The sequence below is a fragment of the Gossypium hirsutum genome, chromosome D08, assembly GCF_007990345.1.
Source record: "Gossypium hirsutum isolate 1008001.06 chromosome D08, Gossypium_hirsutum_v2.1, whole genome shotgun sequence".
NCBI classification, from domain to species: domain Eukaryota; kingdom Viridiplantae; phylum Streptophyta; class Magnoliopsida; order Malvales; family Malvaceae; genus Gossypium; species Gossypium hirsutum.
Genome location: NC_053444.1, coordinates 66,510,643 through 66,529,376, shown reverse-complemented (window position 1 = coordinate 66,529,376; position 18,734 = coordinate 66,510,643). Strand labels below are relative to the sequence as shown.

Here is an 18,734-nt window from a genome sequence, read left to right as displayed (position 1 = left end):
AGATTTGGCTATATTTTTAATATTACTTGAATTGTCAAAATTCATAAAAAAAAGAGTCATTTAATCGTTAACTTTTAACGGTATTTGTTTTCTTTCTCTTTTTTTGAGTTAATTCCACCACGTGGTGACACATGCTAGAATAATGATAAAAAATTTATCAATGAAAAATCAAAAAAATAATAACTAATAATTTTTTATAAAAAATATAAAAAGTAGAAAACTATTTAAATTTTATAAAAAAAATATTAAAAAATATATATGGCATTTCGACTCTTCCCAAAAGCTTTGACGTCTCCATGTTTCCAAGAATTGGCATCAGCAATGGAGCTCAACAACTAGAATTTGTTGCTTCAGGCGACTGAAAGCTTTTTGGGTTCTTGAACAGACCAAGGAGTACTAATGGGTTCCGACTTTGAGGAGATCTCATGGCTGTTCACCTTCCAAATCTGCCACTTAGAGAAGCAGAAGACAAATCTGCCACGATTTTTTAAAACTTTTCTATATATATATATTTATAAATTATAACTTTTTTTTTCTATTATAATAATTTTAAATATTTTCTATATTTATTTGTATTTTATAATAATTTTAAATATATTTTTATAATTTTTAAATGTTTTTTTATATTTTTATGAATATTTTTAATAATTTTCTTTAATTTTTAGATTTTAATATTTTTTTATATTTTCAATAAATTTTTAAAAGTTTTCTACTTTTTAATAATTTCGGATTTTTTTATGTTTTATATTTTAAAAACTTCTATTATTTAATCCACATATTTTCTCAAGTTAACAATTCAATCCTTATCATCATAAAATTTCATATTTTTTCACAATTTCACTTTTACAATACTTTATGCATATTTCATCATCTTATAACGCATTCATTAAACTATTATCATAATTTCCTCATTCACATATTAAATTGTTTCATACTTAAACTTTTGTACATTTTTCAATTTAGTCCCCATTGCCATGTAATCTATTTTTCACCATGTAATCACACTTTAATAAAAAAATTCATTATAATATCTTATTTCACACTTCTATTGTTTCAATTATAAAATTTACAAAGTTTACAATTTAATCCTTAACATCATGAAGATTCATTGTTTAATATAATTTACCTTAACATCACTTTGTAATCAATTCACTACTTATTATGAATCTCAAATGTATGTTTGTTTTAATGAAAAAAATTTATGAAATATTTTTAGGAATCTATCAAACAATATAAAATATTTTACACAGATCCATCCAAATACCAAAAAATATAATTTTTTTCAAAAAAATAATTATTTTCTGAAAGTTATTTTCAACCTAAATAAGTTAATTATTGTGACCAAATATTATTAAGAAAATGTACACCTCATAATTGGAAGGAAATAGTAATTAAAAATAATGTCCAATCAAATACTTTTGGTGATTTCGGAATTCCAAACAAACATGTGTTTACATTGAAATGGAAAAAAAGAAAATAAATTTAATATAATAAATAAATCTGCCTTTAATGCCTGCCTGCCTGCCCTACGATGCTAGACCTTAACGTGTCAGGTTATAATTGATTCTATCAAATAACCAAAATGCCCTTCTAAGATGAAATCGACCACAGGGTATTAAAAAAAAATCTGATGACATGACAGTCCAAACTTTAAAAGACCAGACAGAGACCTTCGTAGGAGACAGAGTCCTATTTAGGTGGGCACTCAATTTGGCCTGCCTTAACTCCTTAATTTGGATTTCATTAACTTGAATTAGAGGTTAATTTTTTAAATTCGGGACGGACTTATCTGAAAAATAGGGTTTTTTTTTGCTTAAATCTAGTCTAATTTAAGAAAGATAAATTTGAACTTGACTGAACCCATCCATATATAATTTTTTTAGATTATTTTTATTTAAAATAATTTTTTAAAAACATAATAGATCAAATGCACTAAAAATCGCTAAAATAAAAGTTTTTCAACACATTAAAATATATTTCTATTAAAAAATTATCATAATATAGTAAATGTTTTATTTTATTAAAAAAGACAAATAAATAAAATAAATATTTTATTATATTTAATATAATCTTTAAAATTTTATATTTTGGGTTGAGTTATTTAGTTGGGTAATTTTTTTTTAGGTTTTTGGTAATGAATTTAATTGTTATTGAGTTAGTGATTTAATATAAATATAAATATATATAATAATTATTTAACATATATTGTAACAACCCGTTTTCAGTGAAATCGGAACAGTAATTTCGGGACCACAAATCCGAGTCAGAAAGAAAATTTATTTTAATAATATTGCATGGTCTGCATTATGGTAGGAAAGACGTATGAAAATCTCGATAATAACATTTTACCGATTACATGTTTAATTATAGAAATGACCAAATTGCATAAAATGCAAAAGTTGAGTTCTAGTAACTATAAGTATCAAATAGCTATGGAATTCAAAACTTCAAGTCCTTACATGGTAATTAGACCATTAAGAAAAGTTAGTAGATATTTTTTATGATTCATCCATGGAAAATTAGAAAAAGAAAAGGACTAAATTAGAATTTGGAATAAATAAAGATGATAATAGCCTAATATCATCTTATTTCATCATCTTCCCTAAAATTTCTATGGAAACTCTAGGAAAGAGAAAGAAAATCAAGCAAGCTTAATTAGGTAAGTAACCATTTACTGTTTTTAGTAATTTTTATATTTTTGAGATCGGAATAACCTAATCTATCTATTTTGAGGATCAATTTGTAAATATGTTAAAGCATTGAAAATTTTCCATGGATGAATATGCTGAAAATTTGAAATTTTTGGTAGAAAATGAAAGGTTGTTAATAGATAAACAACTTTTGTAAAATGAATTTTCATGAAATTGTGATTTAGGGACTAAATTATAAAGACGTAAAATTCATGGAAAATTTACGATTTTTATGAAATATGTTTGCATTAAATGTTATATGTAAAAATTGGTTAGGCTTGGAATAATGATTAAATTGTATGAATTTCATTTTCCGAGCCTAAGGATGAAATCGTCATTTATGAAAAGTATTGGGGCAAAATGGTAATTTTCTTAGGATGTGAATTGATTTAAATTGAATATGAAATGGATTAAATTGACGCTAAATTAATTTATATAGATCCAGAAAGACCTAATACTAGGTTGGATTGAGGAAAACAAAAAGTATCAGATTAGTAGATCATTGTATACAAACGTTTATCGAGTAAGTTCGTGTAACTTAATTGTGTAATTATATGTTTGAATTGGTTTGAATGATTTGTATGTGAGTTATGTATTGGTCATGTATATGAAATCTGATTGCATATCCGGAAAATACCCAATAAATGTTAAATCCCGTTTGAATGAACGAAATTCGATTGGATACAGGGTTTTGTTTCCCAATATGGTAGTGTTCCTGCATATGTTGCGGACATACCGTAGCTCGAAAGAGCATCCCGATATAAGCCCTCTCAAGCTTCCTGTTATAGTGTTATTGCGAGCTTCTCGTTAAATGCTCTTCGGAGCATCCCGATCGATCATGACCCTACATGTGTTGTGGGCACACTGCAGCTCTTATGAGCATCCTGTTATATGGCTCTTTGTGAGCGTCCCGATTAAATACTCTTTGGGAGCTTTCCGTTAGTGCTCGCTTGAACTTCCCGTTATTTGGCTATCTAGTGCTTCCTGTTAAGTGTTATTCGGAGCTACCCGTTATAGGCTCTTTGTGAGCTTCCCGTTACAAGGCTCAATGAGCTTCTCGTTATAGTGCTTGAGAGTGAATTTTCTGTTTAAGTGCTCATAAAAGTACTTCCGGATATGAATTGACGGAATTATAGTATTGTACACTTTAGGTGTACTACCCAAGTATACATCGAGATTTCAAATGATTCAATGGGTGAATTTCTGACATGAGAACATGAGAAATCAAAATGAAACTATTTTTGAAAACTCGATACCTGATGAGCTCATCCATGTTCTTGATATTTACATTAAATACACGACTAACATGCTTGGTGAAGTTATGTGTTGGGCAAATAGCCAATTTGCTTTGGATGCACTTTGTATGCTTACTTTATGTATAAATGTATGGTAAGTTAATTTCCGTTATACGAACTTACTAAGCATTAAGTGCTTACTCTGTATTATTTCTTCTGTTTTATAGTTCTCGGAGGCTCATTGGGTTGGAAACTTGGCGGAGATCACTCACACTATCCATCGACCCATTTCAGTATATTTATAAAACTAATTTTTGTTATAATGGCATGTATAGGTTAAAATTGGGCATTTATGGCATATAAATAATTTGGTTGTAAATAGCCATTTGAATGGCTTATGTTTGGTATGTTTTGATGTGTAAATAATCTAAATATTGCTTGATGTGTGTTTGAAATGTCAAATGATGGTAAGTACATGGATGAATTTGATCAATTAGGTAAAATAAAGTTTATGAATACAAGTAATGAAAATATCATGTATATGACTTGGTTTTGGCTTGATTTAAATATCTTGTATTGGATTGAGAATGTGTTTAAGTGTTGATGTAGGTGGAAGACAAAATTGGTTGAGAAATAGGGCTTAGAAATTGCTTTATTTTGTCCACATGGGCAGAGATACGAGCGTGTGTCTCAGCCGTGTGTGACACATGGCCTAGTACATGGGCATGTGATATGGCTGTGTGTCCCTTGCATATTAAAAATTCAAAACAGAATGCTCAGGTATTTTCACACGGGCGTATGGCTTGGCCGTGTGACCCCTGCACTTAAATATATTGCAAGTCAAAGAGCTACACGGGCTGGGGACACGACCGTGTGCCCTACTTCAAATACCACACGGCCTAAGACACAGGTGTGTCACTTGGCCGTGTGAGCCACACGGCCTGACCACACATGCGTGTGTCCCCTGCACCTTGGAAAGATTTTGAAATTTTGTGAAAAATTCCATGAGATTCCGATTTAGTCTCGACTTGTTTTTAATGTATGTTTTGGGCCTCGATGGCTCATATAAGGGACGATATGATTAATTTCTGATATGAATGTCAAGTAATATAAAATATCTGAGATTGATCTGTAAACTCCGGTAATGCTCTTAAACCCTGTTTCGACAACGGATACGGGTTAGGGGTGTTACATATATAATTAATATAATTTTTATAATATAATATATTCGGGTTAAGTCGGGCCAAGCTCGGGAAAAAATATTGCCCAAGACTTGGCCCATGTAGAAAGTGTGCCTTAAAATTTACCCAATGTCCATTTTTTCGGGGCCCTATATTTTGTTCAAACTCTCCAAATTCTCAGGCGACCCTTGGCAAGAGGCCCAACCCATGAGCAAATCTAATATGAATCAACTAAAAATACATGCATGAATGTATTTAGGGTAAATTACACTCAATGTCACTAAATTACTAGTAAGTTTACGTTTTGGTCACTTAACTTCAAAAAGTTATAAAATGGTCACTGAATTATTTGAAAGTTTTCATTTTAAGTAATTAGGGTATTAAAACCGTTGTTGTTTGGCTTTCTTTGTTTGCACTGCATGCATCAATAAAAAACTCTCATTCATCTTCTCTTCTACAATTCAATTTTTTTTCATAAAACAGCTTCGAATGTCACAAATGAACCAAAATCTAAACAACTTTCTTCTTTGATCTCTGACACTAACCCCCGGATTGATTTGGATCTAAGATATGTTCTTCCACTTGTCGATGGATACTGATTCATTATATTGATCATCGAATCGTTGCTTAGAACTTGCTAGCTAGTTTAAAAAAAAAACTCAACAACCCAATAACTAAAATAAAAACTTGCGAATAATTCAACGAATTAAATAAAGACTTTTGAATAATTTCATTGATCATTTTATAAAATTTTGATGTTAAGTAACTAAAATATAAACTTAGTAATAGTTTATTGACATTTGGTATTGTTTACCCTTATAGTTTATATTGATAACTATAATAATTAAATTGTTAAAATATTTATTGTATACAAAATTATGATAGTAAGTAGTTCTCTCCTTATATAAACCAGGCTTGATGATAAATTTTGCCACTAATGTTTGCATGTTTTGTCAAAATGGTCCTAATTGTATTTTTTAGTCTTTTTTGGCTATCAACTTTTATTTTTAATATGTTTTTATCTAACAAATTTAATAAATAAATTCAAGGTTTCAATCTTTCTTTTATTTCAAAAAGTTTAAATCTTTCATATGTTTGTTTACGGATAAGTTTTTCTATTGAGTTAATTTTTTTAGATAATTACGTTTATTTTCTTTAAATTAAGATTTTTTAATTTAATGTATTATTTATTTTATTATTTTTCACATATAATTAGCTTGTTGGGTTATCAAAGTAATAAATTACATCTCATTAAAAATATTCCACATATGAAATTCCACATCATCCCTGTTAACTTTTTTAACTGTACTTTCATTAAATCTATTAGAAAAAATAGATTGAAAAAAAAAGTCGATAGCCAAAAAAGGCTCAAAAATACAATTAGGGCCATTTTGACAAAACATGTAAAAACGTTAGTGGCCAAATTTGTCATCAAACCTACAATCTAGGGTGGCAAGTATAGTGAGAACTTTTAAAATAAGAATCGTGATAACAAAAATTATATTAGCCATTGAATCAAGATAAATGGTCCTAAGCCTTAGGTTTTGTATTTATCTTACATTGTTAAAATAAAACCAACAACACTAGATCTTTATCTTCTTTTTTAATTTCACAAGTAATTAAAGTATCAAGGATAAAAATAATTGGATAATATTTACTTTTTTTTTGAAAAAAAATAGAATAATAAGCAAGATATCAGGGTTATTAAGATTAATTAATTTGGGTATTAGGTGTTTATTTTTCTTGATTGAAAAAATTGGTCAACCATTTCATTCTAAAAAATGGAAATTTTTTTTCTTAGTTGATTTCAATTGAGAATCCCATTTTTTTTATAATGAAATGATTAGACCAAATTTTCAATCAAGAAAAACAAATATCTAATATCCAATTTGATTAATCTTAATAACCTTAATCTCTTGCTTTCCATTCTATTTTTTTCAAGAAAAAAAATAAAGTAAATATTATAAAAACAAATTCACACTAAAACTTCAATTACCCAATGAAAATGAAAATAAAAAAAGAAAGAGATTGAGTCTTACTTGTTTTATTTTGATTAATGGTTAAAATCATTTTAATTCTCGCAATTTGCATTTTAAAAGTTTCCATTATAAATAAACTTAATTTCAAATTACTTATTCAAGTCTCTTTGAAATTTAATTGTTAACATTATATGATCACATCCATTGGTTCGATGTTTAGATTTAAGTTCGAGTTTTGAGATTAGTTCATAATAGACATTTCTAATTATCACATAATAATGTTAGAAATAACAAATGCTTTTTTTAAAATTTACTTTTCCATTGATATATTTACATTGTTTTCACTAATTAAAAAAATACATTATTTATTTTTATATCATATCAAATTAAAAGTTAAGTAAAAAAAGAAAAAGAAAAAGATTCTACTGAATAATTGTGATTTTTAAAACCATTGCTTTATTTTATTTTTGTTAAATTCAAAATCTATAAATACTTTATTATTTTTAATTTGATAAAATAAATTGCAATATTTTTTTACACTTCCCTAATGTAAATATTTTAATGATATCTATAAATTTATATCTTAGTAAATTCATTAGTTAAAATTTTTTAATTTTTGTTATAAAAATTCTCATCAAATAGACATTTTTATAAAAATTAGCGAAATGATTTAAATAAAAAAAAGCTGAATAATAAATTCATACAATTTACATAAATATGGTAAATATTTAATACAAAATCTAATATCTGACATTCATTCCTTTTATAAGATACAACATTCATATAAAAGGATCCAGATTGAATATATACATGGTATGTAATTAATTGTACATTAAATATGTAGGAAATGAGCTGGATATATCTTAGCTGTAGATTTAATTTGTTTGGTAACTTCAACTAACATTTTTTCTATTTTAGAAATAAATTTTATGGTGTTAGCTGGATAGTAAGATTGAGATTCTTAGAATTTTAACATCTTAAGTTTGAATTATATCTTACATAAATGTGCATGTTTTTCTTTAAGCTTATTTTGATTATAGTAAGTTAATTTGAGGTTAATTAGTTGTTGAATTAGTTATTAATTTAGCGCTTGTAATAATTGATTTTGATTGAAATTGTTGATATAATTATAACTTAAACAAATTTTACTAACTCTTATGCCTAAGTCCCTTAATCCTAGTAAAGTAGTGGACTTTAGGCCTATCTCTTGTTGCATTACTAGAGTTTAGGGATAAGTGATTCCTAAGCAACCAATATGCAACCAAAAAGTCTAGCTAACTATTTGCTGAGTCTTATATTACGACAATTTATAATTGAGGTTAATTACGTTAATTAATTACCTAACATTAAAAATGACTAAATTGCAAAATAGATAAAACTAAACAATTAGCAATTCAATAAACAACATCGGTTGGTTGACTTTGATTTTGCTGATTAGTCCTTGGATTAGGGGTCTAAAAAGATTAAACTTTTAATTGACTCAATTTTACCTCTCAAACACCATTTTACCAAATTAGATGATTTAGTTCGATTTATCTCTCGACCTCACCAAACTAACTCGAGACAACCAATTTGGTGCTCAATAGGATCTCATCTTGGTCTCACCTATCTATGTTTTCCCCCAAAGGCGTCAATTCTAAGTTTTGAAGTTTATTTAATTTACTTCATTTTTTATGATTTAGTCCTTGTACCAAAAACTGACCATGCAACATTTACATCAACTAATCACCATAGATTCAACTACTCATCATCATTCCAATACAAGCAACAACCCAACATATATTCAAAGTATCATTAACATAAGCACAAATATGGGGTTAAAAATATGGTCAAAACATCCACTGTGATTCTTTCTCGCTTCCATTCAGGAATTGTAATCCTTTACCTGTTGACAAATTAAAATATTGGAAACATATTCAATAATATCCTTTTTCATTCTTTTCCACCAATAATAGGGTTTCAGATAATGATAGATCTTATTACTTCTAAAATGCATAGCAAACATGCTACAATGAGCTTCTCAAAGTATTATTTGTTTCAGTTCATCACCCTAGTTACACATAATCCACCTTAAAATCACATGCTCCCTTCATTGTCAACTTCAAATCCGTTTTTCTTGCCATCTTCCACTTGTTCATCTTTCACAGCTTGTAACATAGTTGGTTTTACTTTTAACTCAGCTATCAATATCTCATTTGACTCGAATTTCATTTAAGCATTCATTGCTTTCAAAGTTGTAAATGGCTTTCTATTCAAGGCATTAGCTACCACGTTTGTCTTTTCATGAAAGTTTTTAAAAATAAAAATAAAAATGTTAAAAGACAGATCACAATTAAAATATAAGAAAACCAATATGATAAGAGTTTGGTCAAAGGTAAAATCTCAATTTTGATTTATGGTATGATTATCGATGCAAAGATAAATTTCATTATTCAGTTATAAATTGGTTATAGTTAACAACAATCGCCATACGACCAATCTTTTCTTACATTTTCAATAATCAAGACAAACACCATTAATTATTCCCCTTATCAATAAATAATCTTATAACAAGTATTTAAGATTTTTTTTTTTGCTTGGCCATACAAATGCCTAGGATTTAATTGTTTAATTAACCAATAATGTCAATCATTAAAATAAATTAAACAATTAAATTCTAATTAACAGACAAATATTTTAAGTTATCAAAATTGAATTCAACATTCAACACACTTGAAATACATAATTTAAGGCAGCCGCGAACCAAAGGTAGGTAGATGTCTGGGACTCATTTGGTTTGGAAAATTTGAGTTTCAGTCCCTTGTTTCATCGCTAATAAAATTGTAAAATTTATATTTTAACCCTTTAAAAATTTAAAAAATTATTAAGGAATTTTTTTGTAAGGGATAAATCTAGAAGATAGGATTAATATCAACACATGTAAATTCATCAGTAAATTATTACATGTTTTATGTTTATAAAATTAATAATTTTATTATTTTATCTTTTTTGACTCGGGTTTCTTGATGACAACTTGAAGTTGTATGTCTTTTCATTGTATTAAGAAAATTATTAGGTTAATATATCATTTGATATCTAATTTTTTTATCTTAATTTGGTGCTTAAGTTTGGCTTTGATGTTCAATTTGGTATCTAGAACAAATAGCATCATTTGGTCCATTGAATAATTAACATGCATATTCTACTAAAAAACCAAAGGTACTTAATTAGAACAAAAAAAAATTAAAGTATTAAATTTAATATTAAAACCAAACTTAAGTACTTAATTAAAATAAAACTCGTATATCAAATTGAAAAACTCAAATTCAAAAGTGAACTTTAAAGTCAAAACTAGATTTAAATTCGGACAAAAAGACTTAAATACCAAATTGAATTTGAAGCCAAATTCTGGTACCAAATATAATATTAACACCAATTTATTTTTGGACGATTAAAATAAAAAAAAAGTTTTTTAAATTTCGAGTCAGAGTATACCTGACAATAATAATCATATTATTTTACCTTCTTTGACTGAAATTGCTCAAAGATTTTACCTTTTTAACACTGCCTGCACACTGTCTCCTCCTCCTACGCTTCAGCTTTGAAGAAACATTGAAGTTTTTTGACAATGAGCAAAGACAAAGGGAAGCAGATAGTGGAAGAAGAAGAAGAAAAAGAAGAAGAAGAAAAAGAAGGAGAAGAAGAAGAAGAAGAAGAAGAAGAAGCAGAAGACTGGTGTTTTGTTTGTAAAGATGGTGGGAACTTGCTTCTTTGCGATCACAAGTGAGTTTCTTTTCTTTTGAAGTAAAATTTTCGTTTTTTTTTGGAAGGGTTTTTCTGGGTAGTTTTAGGGTTTTTCTTTTGCTTTTGATCAATGAATTATTGGGTTTGTTTTGTTTGTTCTAACTAAACATTCAGATTTGGGTTATATCTTTGTGTTGTATGTTGAAATAGAAGAAAAAAATAGTGGAAAAAGAAAGGGAAAAAAGTTAACAAAAGAGGAAAAAGAAAATGAAAAACGAAAGAAGATTAAAGGTAAAGGAAAAAAGGAAAAGGAAAAAGAAAAACAAGTGCTTTTGTTAATATAGTATTGTTAATGATGCACCGTTGGTAATTTATTCTTGTCATCTTTAGGGAAAAACTTAAGAAGCATGTAATTTATTAACAGTGAAATTGATTGTTAGAAAACTTTGTTTTAAGAGTTCTCACATTGTTGAATTCTTTGAATGTGTTTTTATTTTTCATTTAGTATGGCGGATTTAAATGGCTGTTGGATTTTCTTTTATGCAGCTTGAATACTTCATATAAGTACAATAAGTTTCGTGCTTTTCTATTACGCTGGTTTCGAATTTGGAATTTTGGTCATAGATAATCTGTACTACTCCGATTTTTCGTTTATCCATGCTTGACAAGTATTCGGATAGGGGTATGGGGTGTAAGTTGATCATATTTGTATGTGAAAGTCAGTCACCCTAAATCTCGGTAACGTAATATGTATTATTGTTAAGATGGTGTGTCGATATATAGATTCTTATTTCTGATTCCCTAATAATGTATGTATACGTTACTCGTTGTGTTCTTTGTTTCCAGGGGCTGTATAAAGGCTTATCACCCCAGCTGCATTGGTAAGAAAAATAAAGTACTGAAGTCTGAAGGTAGCTGGATCTGCCGTAAGTCTTTTCTTCCTCTTTGCCAACAGTTGCTACATATACTTGTGATTTGCACTGTTATAACATATCGGATTCCTTTTAGACCTGCTGTTTAATGTTGGTCTCGATTATTTGTGTTTCCAGACAGGCATTCTTGTGCTGAATGTGGTGGCCCCCCTCAGTTTTACTGCCTCGCTTGCCCTGATTCTGTCTGTAGGCTCTGTGTTTGGGCATATGAGTTTGTGCGTCTTAAGTTGGACAAAGGACTATGCAAAACATGTTTTGAGCTCGCACTGCTTGCAGAAAAGAATGCAGAAATCGACTCCGAAGGAGTAAGCAACTCGATTAATAATGGCTTCATAACCTTTTTCCCCCTTCTCTTTGGCTTTAGCATGTTTTCTTTGAATTTTGTAAATGCCATGTTATTTAATATTCGGAGGCTTTTTGATCATGAAACTCTTTTTTAGTAGATAGAATTTGATGTGTGTAGAAGATTAATGAGTAAGGAAAAGGAAATCGGGAAGCAGATTAGGGAAATGGGTGCAAGGCTACGATGGGAATATCGATAATTTTGTTTTCTCTATTCTGTTAATTATGCGCTTTATCTCTCTCCTATTTGTTTTCGGGAGAATGGGCCTTTGAATTTTTCGGATTTATCTGCAGGAGAAGCTAGACTTTCAAGATCCAACGACGGATGAATTCTTGTTTAAAGAATATTTGTTGATAATAATGGAGCAAGAAGAGTTGACCTTTGATGATTTACATCATGCTTATTCGAAGAGGGAGAACTATAACAGTGGCTCGGATTATGATAAGAACAAAGATAAAGATGATGTAATCTCAATATCGGATGCTGATAACTGCTCAGATTACGCTTCAGATGATTCGTTTGACAAAATAAAGAGGTCTCGGGTAAGAGAATATGTTCGACAGGGTTCAAAGCTTCTCACTGTGATCTCATAAGGAATGCTTTCTGATGCAAATTTGTATTCTCTTTTTTCAGAAGAAACGGGAACCAAAGAACAAAATATGTGATCTTTTGAAAAGTCATTTTGCTAATACTTTGGAACCATCGATATTGGATGGAAAGCGGAATGGTGGTGAAAGTCGTTCGGTGAATGAAGATGAACAAATTATCTCAGAATGCAAGAGGCCGAGAACATTGACCCCCTATAAAGTACCTATCAAGGTGGAATATGCGGTCCGAAAGAGTTGTTATGCTTCTGTAGTTGTTGAAAATATCAAACTTGTGTACTTAAGGAGGAGCTTAGTGGAGGAGCTGTTGATGCATCCTGATACATTTGAAGAAAAGGTTGTGGGAAGTTTTGTTAGAGTGAAGAGAAAGCCTGGAAACTGTTCGGGGATGACTTCTTTTCAGCTTTTGCTAGTTACTGGTATTCTTTTATATGAAAATAGATAATCTTTTACTCTTAACGTTATGTAGTCTTTTGCTATAACCTTATCCTTATTTGCATTAAATCTAAGCTATAAATATCTTTGTTTCGTAAACGATTCAAGATTATGTTAATTTTTGCAATTTTTTATCTTTTACTTCTCAGGCGTAAAGAAAACCTCAAATGCTGAGAGCAACAAGGGGATTCTCCTCGAGGTTTCTTGCATGCCGGTTGATATTCCTATCGACATGCTTAATGATGATGACATCTCAGAGGTAATAAATGTCAAGGGGATTTATCTTTTGTCGTTTTTCCAAAATGTCGAATATTGATGTAAAACACATACAAATGTAACATTCAGGATTATTTTTCAAATTCATTTCTCAAACATAGCAGTAAAGTTACTTGAATTTTAATTTCCAGCAATATATCTCTGTATGTTTCAAGCATGTGGAGTCTCGTAAATTTACCGAGGGAATTTCCTTGGCTTTCTATAAACAGTTAGATGGTACCGGCATTGAGTGAATTTCCCATGATAACACCTCTTTTTGCTTACATTGTTTTTGAGTGTGTATGCGTTCATCTGCACTATTTTCCCACATTTGATTCACAGATTTCAGATAACTGCTTGAGCTTCCTTGCTGTATCAGTTATCCCTTGTGTCGCATACCGATTATATCTGTTCCTATGCTATTTTGGAGTCGATATGTTCATCTTAAATTCATTCCTAATGAGATATGATATTATTGTGATTTTTGGTAACTTCCTGCATTGTATGCTTAGTTGCATGATGTTGTGTTAACAGGAAGAATGCATAGATCTGCAACAGAGGATAAAAGATGGTATTATCAAAAGACCTACTGTTGTAAGTTTTGCTCCTACACGAGAAACTCCTACTTTCCTAGAAACAACTTATCCAATAACCTTTTTTTATGAGTGATTACTGCTTGTTTGTTTATATGACCACTCTATGTTCTCGGAAGGTTACTGTTCTTAGAACTACAAGGAAATGAATCCAATGGAATAAAATGGTATTCAAGTTATTGGTGAAAGTATTGTGCTTAAAATTGTTTAAAAAGAATACGTTTCAAGGATCCATAATTGCTTAAAGAATGAGAAATGAAAACCTAGCAAAAGTCATTTTAAGTTCGGAGGAGGCAGCTGTGAAAAGTCATTTTGATTGGGGTTATGAATGCCTAGGTTCTTTACTTATATATGATTACACTTGCCAATTTACGATTTTAAGTTCGGTTGAAGAGAACGATTAAATACTTTCCTTTTACGGATGTGGGTTTCATGTGTAAACCATTTAAGTGTAAGATATTCATTGATTTTATTACTTTCCAATTTGTCTTTTTATAAATTTCTCACTTTATCTTGAAGCAAAGCCATATGTAAATGGCAAAGTTTGAGAGTTTATTTTGTAAGATGGGTTCTTATTTATTTCTCTTAATACATATTGAATTTGGATTGATTAAAAATTCATCGCAATTGGAGAAAGGTTATTCAGAAGCTTAATCCGAACATTTTTGTTGACAGGTGGAGCTCGAAGAGAAAGCCAAAAGTCTGCATGAAGATATAACAAAGCATGTAAGTATATGTAATTATTCTGATTCTCTTGATATTCTATTGAAATGCTATACATTTTTAACTTTTATTTGCATTTCGATTCCATGTATGTTGTCTCTATATTGCTTTATTATTTTTGGGGACTTGCAGTTTGAAATATGGAAACAAATGCAATGCTAATAAATGAATGTTCTAGTGTTTTCTCATGCAAATTTGGTTATTGTTTATGTCCTTGTATATGCATGCATGCACGTGCGACTATTGAGGGAGGGGGAAGTGTTGATCAGGGATTCAAATAGCGGGCCGATATCAGAATAGCGGCCGTTATATAGCGGTAGCGGCACCGTCCGAAACCGCTTTTGCTGAAAATAGCGGTGTGAAGCGGAGTCACGCCAATAGCGGTGGGTCGCGGCCGCAACTTAACGGGTAACGGCCAATTGCGGCAATAACGGGCCGCTATTCCCGTTATTTTCCGTTACAGTAAATTTTAAAAAAAAGTCATCCCCTCAAACAAAAATCGACAGAAACAGTGAAAAACAAAAGGGAATATATTCCCCCACCTGCAAAGTGCAAAATCAGAGAGCTTTCAATAAAAAAAAAAGTAAAAAGAAGTCAAAGAAACAAAAAAAGTAATCAAAACTCAAAACCAATAGAAAAAGAAATATGAAATTCTGTTTCTTATATATGGGCAAACAACAAGCAGCAGATGAAAGCAAGGAGCCGAGCCAACTGCCGAGGACTTGAATCTGAAAAGCAAACCCATCTATTTCCTCTTCGAAGTACTTCTAGGTTTCTTCCAGTTCTTTCTTAGCCCTTCTAAGTTCTAAGCCAGTATTCCTTTACCTGGTTTTTCACACTTTCAAGTTTCAACAGCAGTAGAGATTCGGCCATTTTTGTTGATAGTCTGATGAGTTGGAGGCTTGGAGCCTTGGAGGCTACTGGTTAGGGTTAGGGAATAGAAAGAATCGTTTCATTTTCTTTTAATTTTTCTGTTTTTGTTTTTGTTTGTGGCTTTATTGGCAATTGGCATGCTGCTCTGTTTTGTTTCTTCTTTGACTCTTGTTTTACTCATTAATTAGGGGCAGCCACCGTCCATTTTAACCACTAGAAAATAGGCATGTAAATTGTGCTTTTATCCACCTATCCATTGTTAAAATTTGTCTTAAAATAATTATTTGAAAATTTCTTTATTAAATTTAAATATATATATAAATTTCTGGACACAATTTTTAATATGACATGGACTTCATATATAAAGTTGTGTTCTCATATCATATTAATAAAGATTTATAAGTGCTAGAAAACATTCTAAAATCATTAAAAGTGAATTTTTATAATTATAATTATAATTACTATGTTTTACAATAAGTTGTGCGAATTTGAAAAAAAATCACGATCGCGATACCCGCAGTGACTGCAATAGCGTCCGTTATGTCCGCGACCGCGACAAACGCGACGCGACCGAAAACGCGACCGCGACCGCAATTTAAATCCCTGGTGTTGATTATGGACATCTTAGATTTTTCCGCCCTTATGTTATATATTTAAAAGCATGTTCAGTTTTATGTTTGCATGATATAATCTGTTCTATTGTATGCTGCAATGATAATGCTCATGATTAATGAAAACTCGATTCATTCAATCAATTTGCTTTTGATTCAATACCAATAGTCATTTGAATAATCTTATGATGTCCGTGTTAGTCTAATATCTGCATCTATTTATGTCTCATTCCATTATAGATTTCTCTAATTGTCTTTGCCTTGTTTGGAATTTTATTGGCAGTGGATTCAGCGAGAATTAGTTCAATTGCAGGGTAAAATTGATTTTGCGCATGAGAAGGGACGGAAATACATATATCCTTTTACGGTGTTGTGTCATATCATAGCTATTGAATTGGCAAATAAAATTTGTGAACACGTCTTTCATTGAAGTCTTCTCGTCGAATTTTCTTACGGGACGATGCAAATCGAATCTTTCCGTATTGATTTTTATGGATTGCCTCAAACTAGTATCTCCCTTTTAAGTTCCAACTTATGTTTAGGTAGTGCCAATTTCAATAAATAATTTTACCTTAACTCTACCTGGTTTTATACGTTGGAACGATTTCTGTATGAAAGGGAAATGCTGCAGAAACCGTCTGAACAGCAGCGACTACTTCAAAAGTTGCCGAGAGTGATTGCGGAGGAAGTCGAGGTTAAAAGAACTGCTGATAGGAATTACTCGGGAAATGATTGCCCAACCGGATTGTGAAAGCTGCAAAAGCGAGCTGATAATGAAGCTTAATGGCAAAAACTGGATTGTTGATTCAAGTTTTTGTTGATTTCTAACCTCATTATGTTTTATGTCTTCATCAATGGTGATTTAGATGCTATATGAATTGCAGGGTTGATTGTAGACACTGTACTGTAAATAACATTAACTTCATATACCTGGAAAATCATGGCTGCATTCTTTTGGATGAACCATTTTTCTAAAATTGATATTTTTTAGGCATCAAAGCTTATGGTAGTGTGATATGATTTAGAAGAATCTTGTAAAAATCATGGTTGTTTGAATTGGATTAGATCAACCAGTTGAATTGGTTTGATTGGGAGTCAGTCAGGGTTCCAATTTAGAGGGGTTTCAAATTGGTTGACTCATATTCGTGGCTAAACTCTGATTGGATTAGTTTTTTTTTTAGTGATTTATTTAATCGGATTGGTTGGATCGACGAATTGGTGACTTGACCGGTTTAATCACTTGTATGGTTGAGCTTTAAAAACTAAAATTTTTGGGGTGTTTGAGTCGAATAACCTTTTTGTGAGATTTGTTGCTTTGAGTCGGTCTTATATTCATTATTCATGTTTGACATTTGGGTTTAACTGAAGTATTTGTGTCGAAAAAACCACCATCAATGTGCTTTTGCCATTTTTGTGATAAAATATGTAAGGAATTCTTTTATCACTGCTCTTGCGGATTGAACTTTCATATTAAATGTGCTTTGTTTGACATTTAATATTGCTGAAAATATTAAATGTCCCACTTTTTTCCATTAAAATGATTGTTTTTCACTAAAATGATCGTTACTAGCTGCGTTGTGTGTTGGGAACCATTAGCGAATCATACCTTTTCTCCTGATGTGTGTCATCGCAAGCACCCTCTCGTTCTACAATTTGAAACTGAACAACTCTTTTACAAGATATGTCAAATGACTGAACGACGAGGGTTTGCATGTGGTTGTTCGCTTTGTAAGTTTGCTAGCCTATTGATGTTCAATGTGCACACCATCACAATGAAGATATAAGTCATCAACATCAATTGTCTTTGCTGTTGAGACAAGCTCCAATCATTTGTGATGCGGCACTAATGGCAATCATGTTGCCTCGCATTATCAAAAGCAGGTTTTATGGCCATCGTGTTTTTCACACGTATTGCCTTGACAAAAATGATTCTGGAAGATTGGATTACGTAATATGCCATGATGAGATCAACATGGAATACGGTAGTTATTATTGTACGAAGTGCAATATCATATTGCATGTGACATGTGAATTGTGCAGTGGGAGATTCATCTTTGTTTTATGCTATTTCACCAGAAGATGAAGATGAGAAACCTCTTGATGTATCTTTCAACTCCACTGATGTTCTTAACGGGAATGATGCAGGAGAAGCCACGATAATAGAGCATTTCAAGCATAATCACTACTTAATTCTAAGTGATAAATGTTGTGATGGGTGCATGTTGCCGATCTTGGCTTGATTCTGCTATTGCTCTCAGTGTGAAATCTTTCTTCATAAAGAGTGTGCCGAATTACCAAAGATGAAGCCTATTTGGCATCATGATTGCCAATTATCTGCCCTTGTCCTTTCAGACTACATTTTCAGATGCGAAAAATGTAAGTTCGTTTCTAATGGCTTTGCCTATAAATGTAATGAATGTGAAGAGCACATTTGCCTTCGATGTGCAACTCTTCCTCCTGATGCTCTAACATGTCCAGGACATGAACACCCCCTTCTTTTCTATAATGATTTTGACGGGCAATGCAGTGCTTGTGCTAACAATATAACAACGGCAT

General features: G+C 30.8%; 1 protein-coding gene across 1 annotated transcript; it reads left to right on the top strand.

Moving 5' to 3' along the window:
- The first annotated feature begins 10,550 nt into the window (after positions 1-10,550).
- Positions 10,551-17,141, top strand: LOC107909066 (zinc finger CCCH domain-containing protein 19). Its single transcript, XM_016836445.2, has 10 exons — positions 10,551-10,847; positions 11,655-11,734; positions 11,858-12,045; positions 12,377-12,625; positions 12,717-13,107; positions 13,273-13,382; positions 13,913-13,972; positions 14,647-14,697; positions 16,462-16,532; positions 16,773-17,141. The coding sequence occupies exons 1-10, from the start codon at positions 10,693-10,695 to the stop codon at positions 16,927-16,929; spliced, it is 1,512 nt and encodes a 503-aa protein (XP_016691934.1). The 5' UTR covers positions 10,551-10,692; the 3' UTR covers positions 16,930-17,141.
- The last annotated feature ends 1,593 nt before the right edge of the window (positions 17,142-18,734 follow it).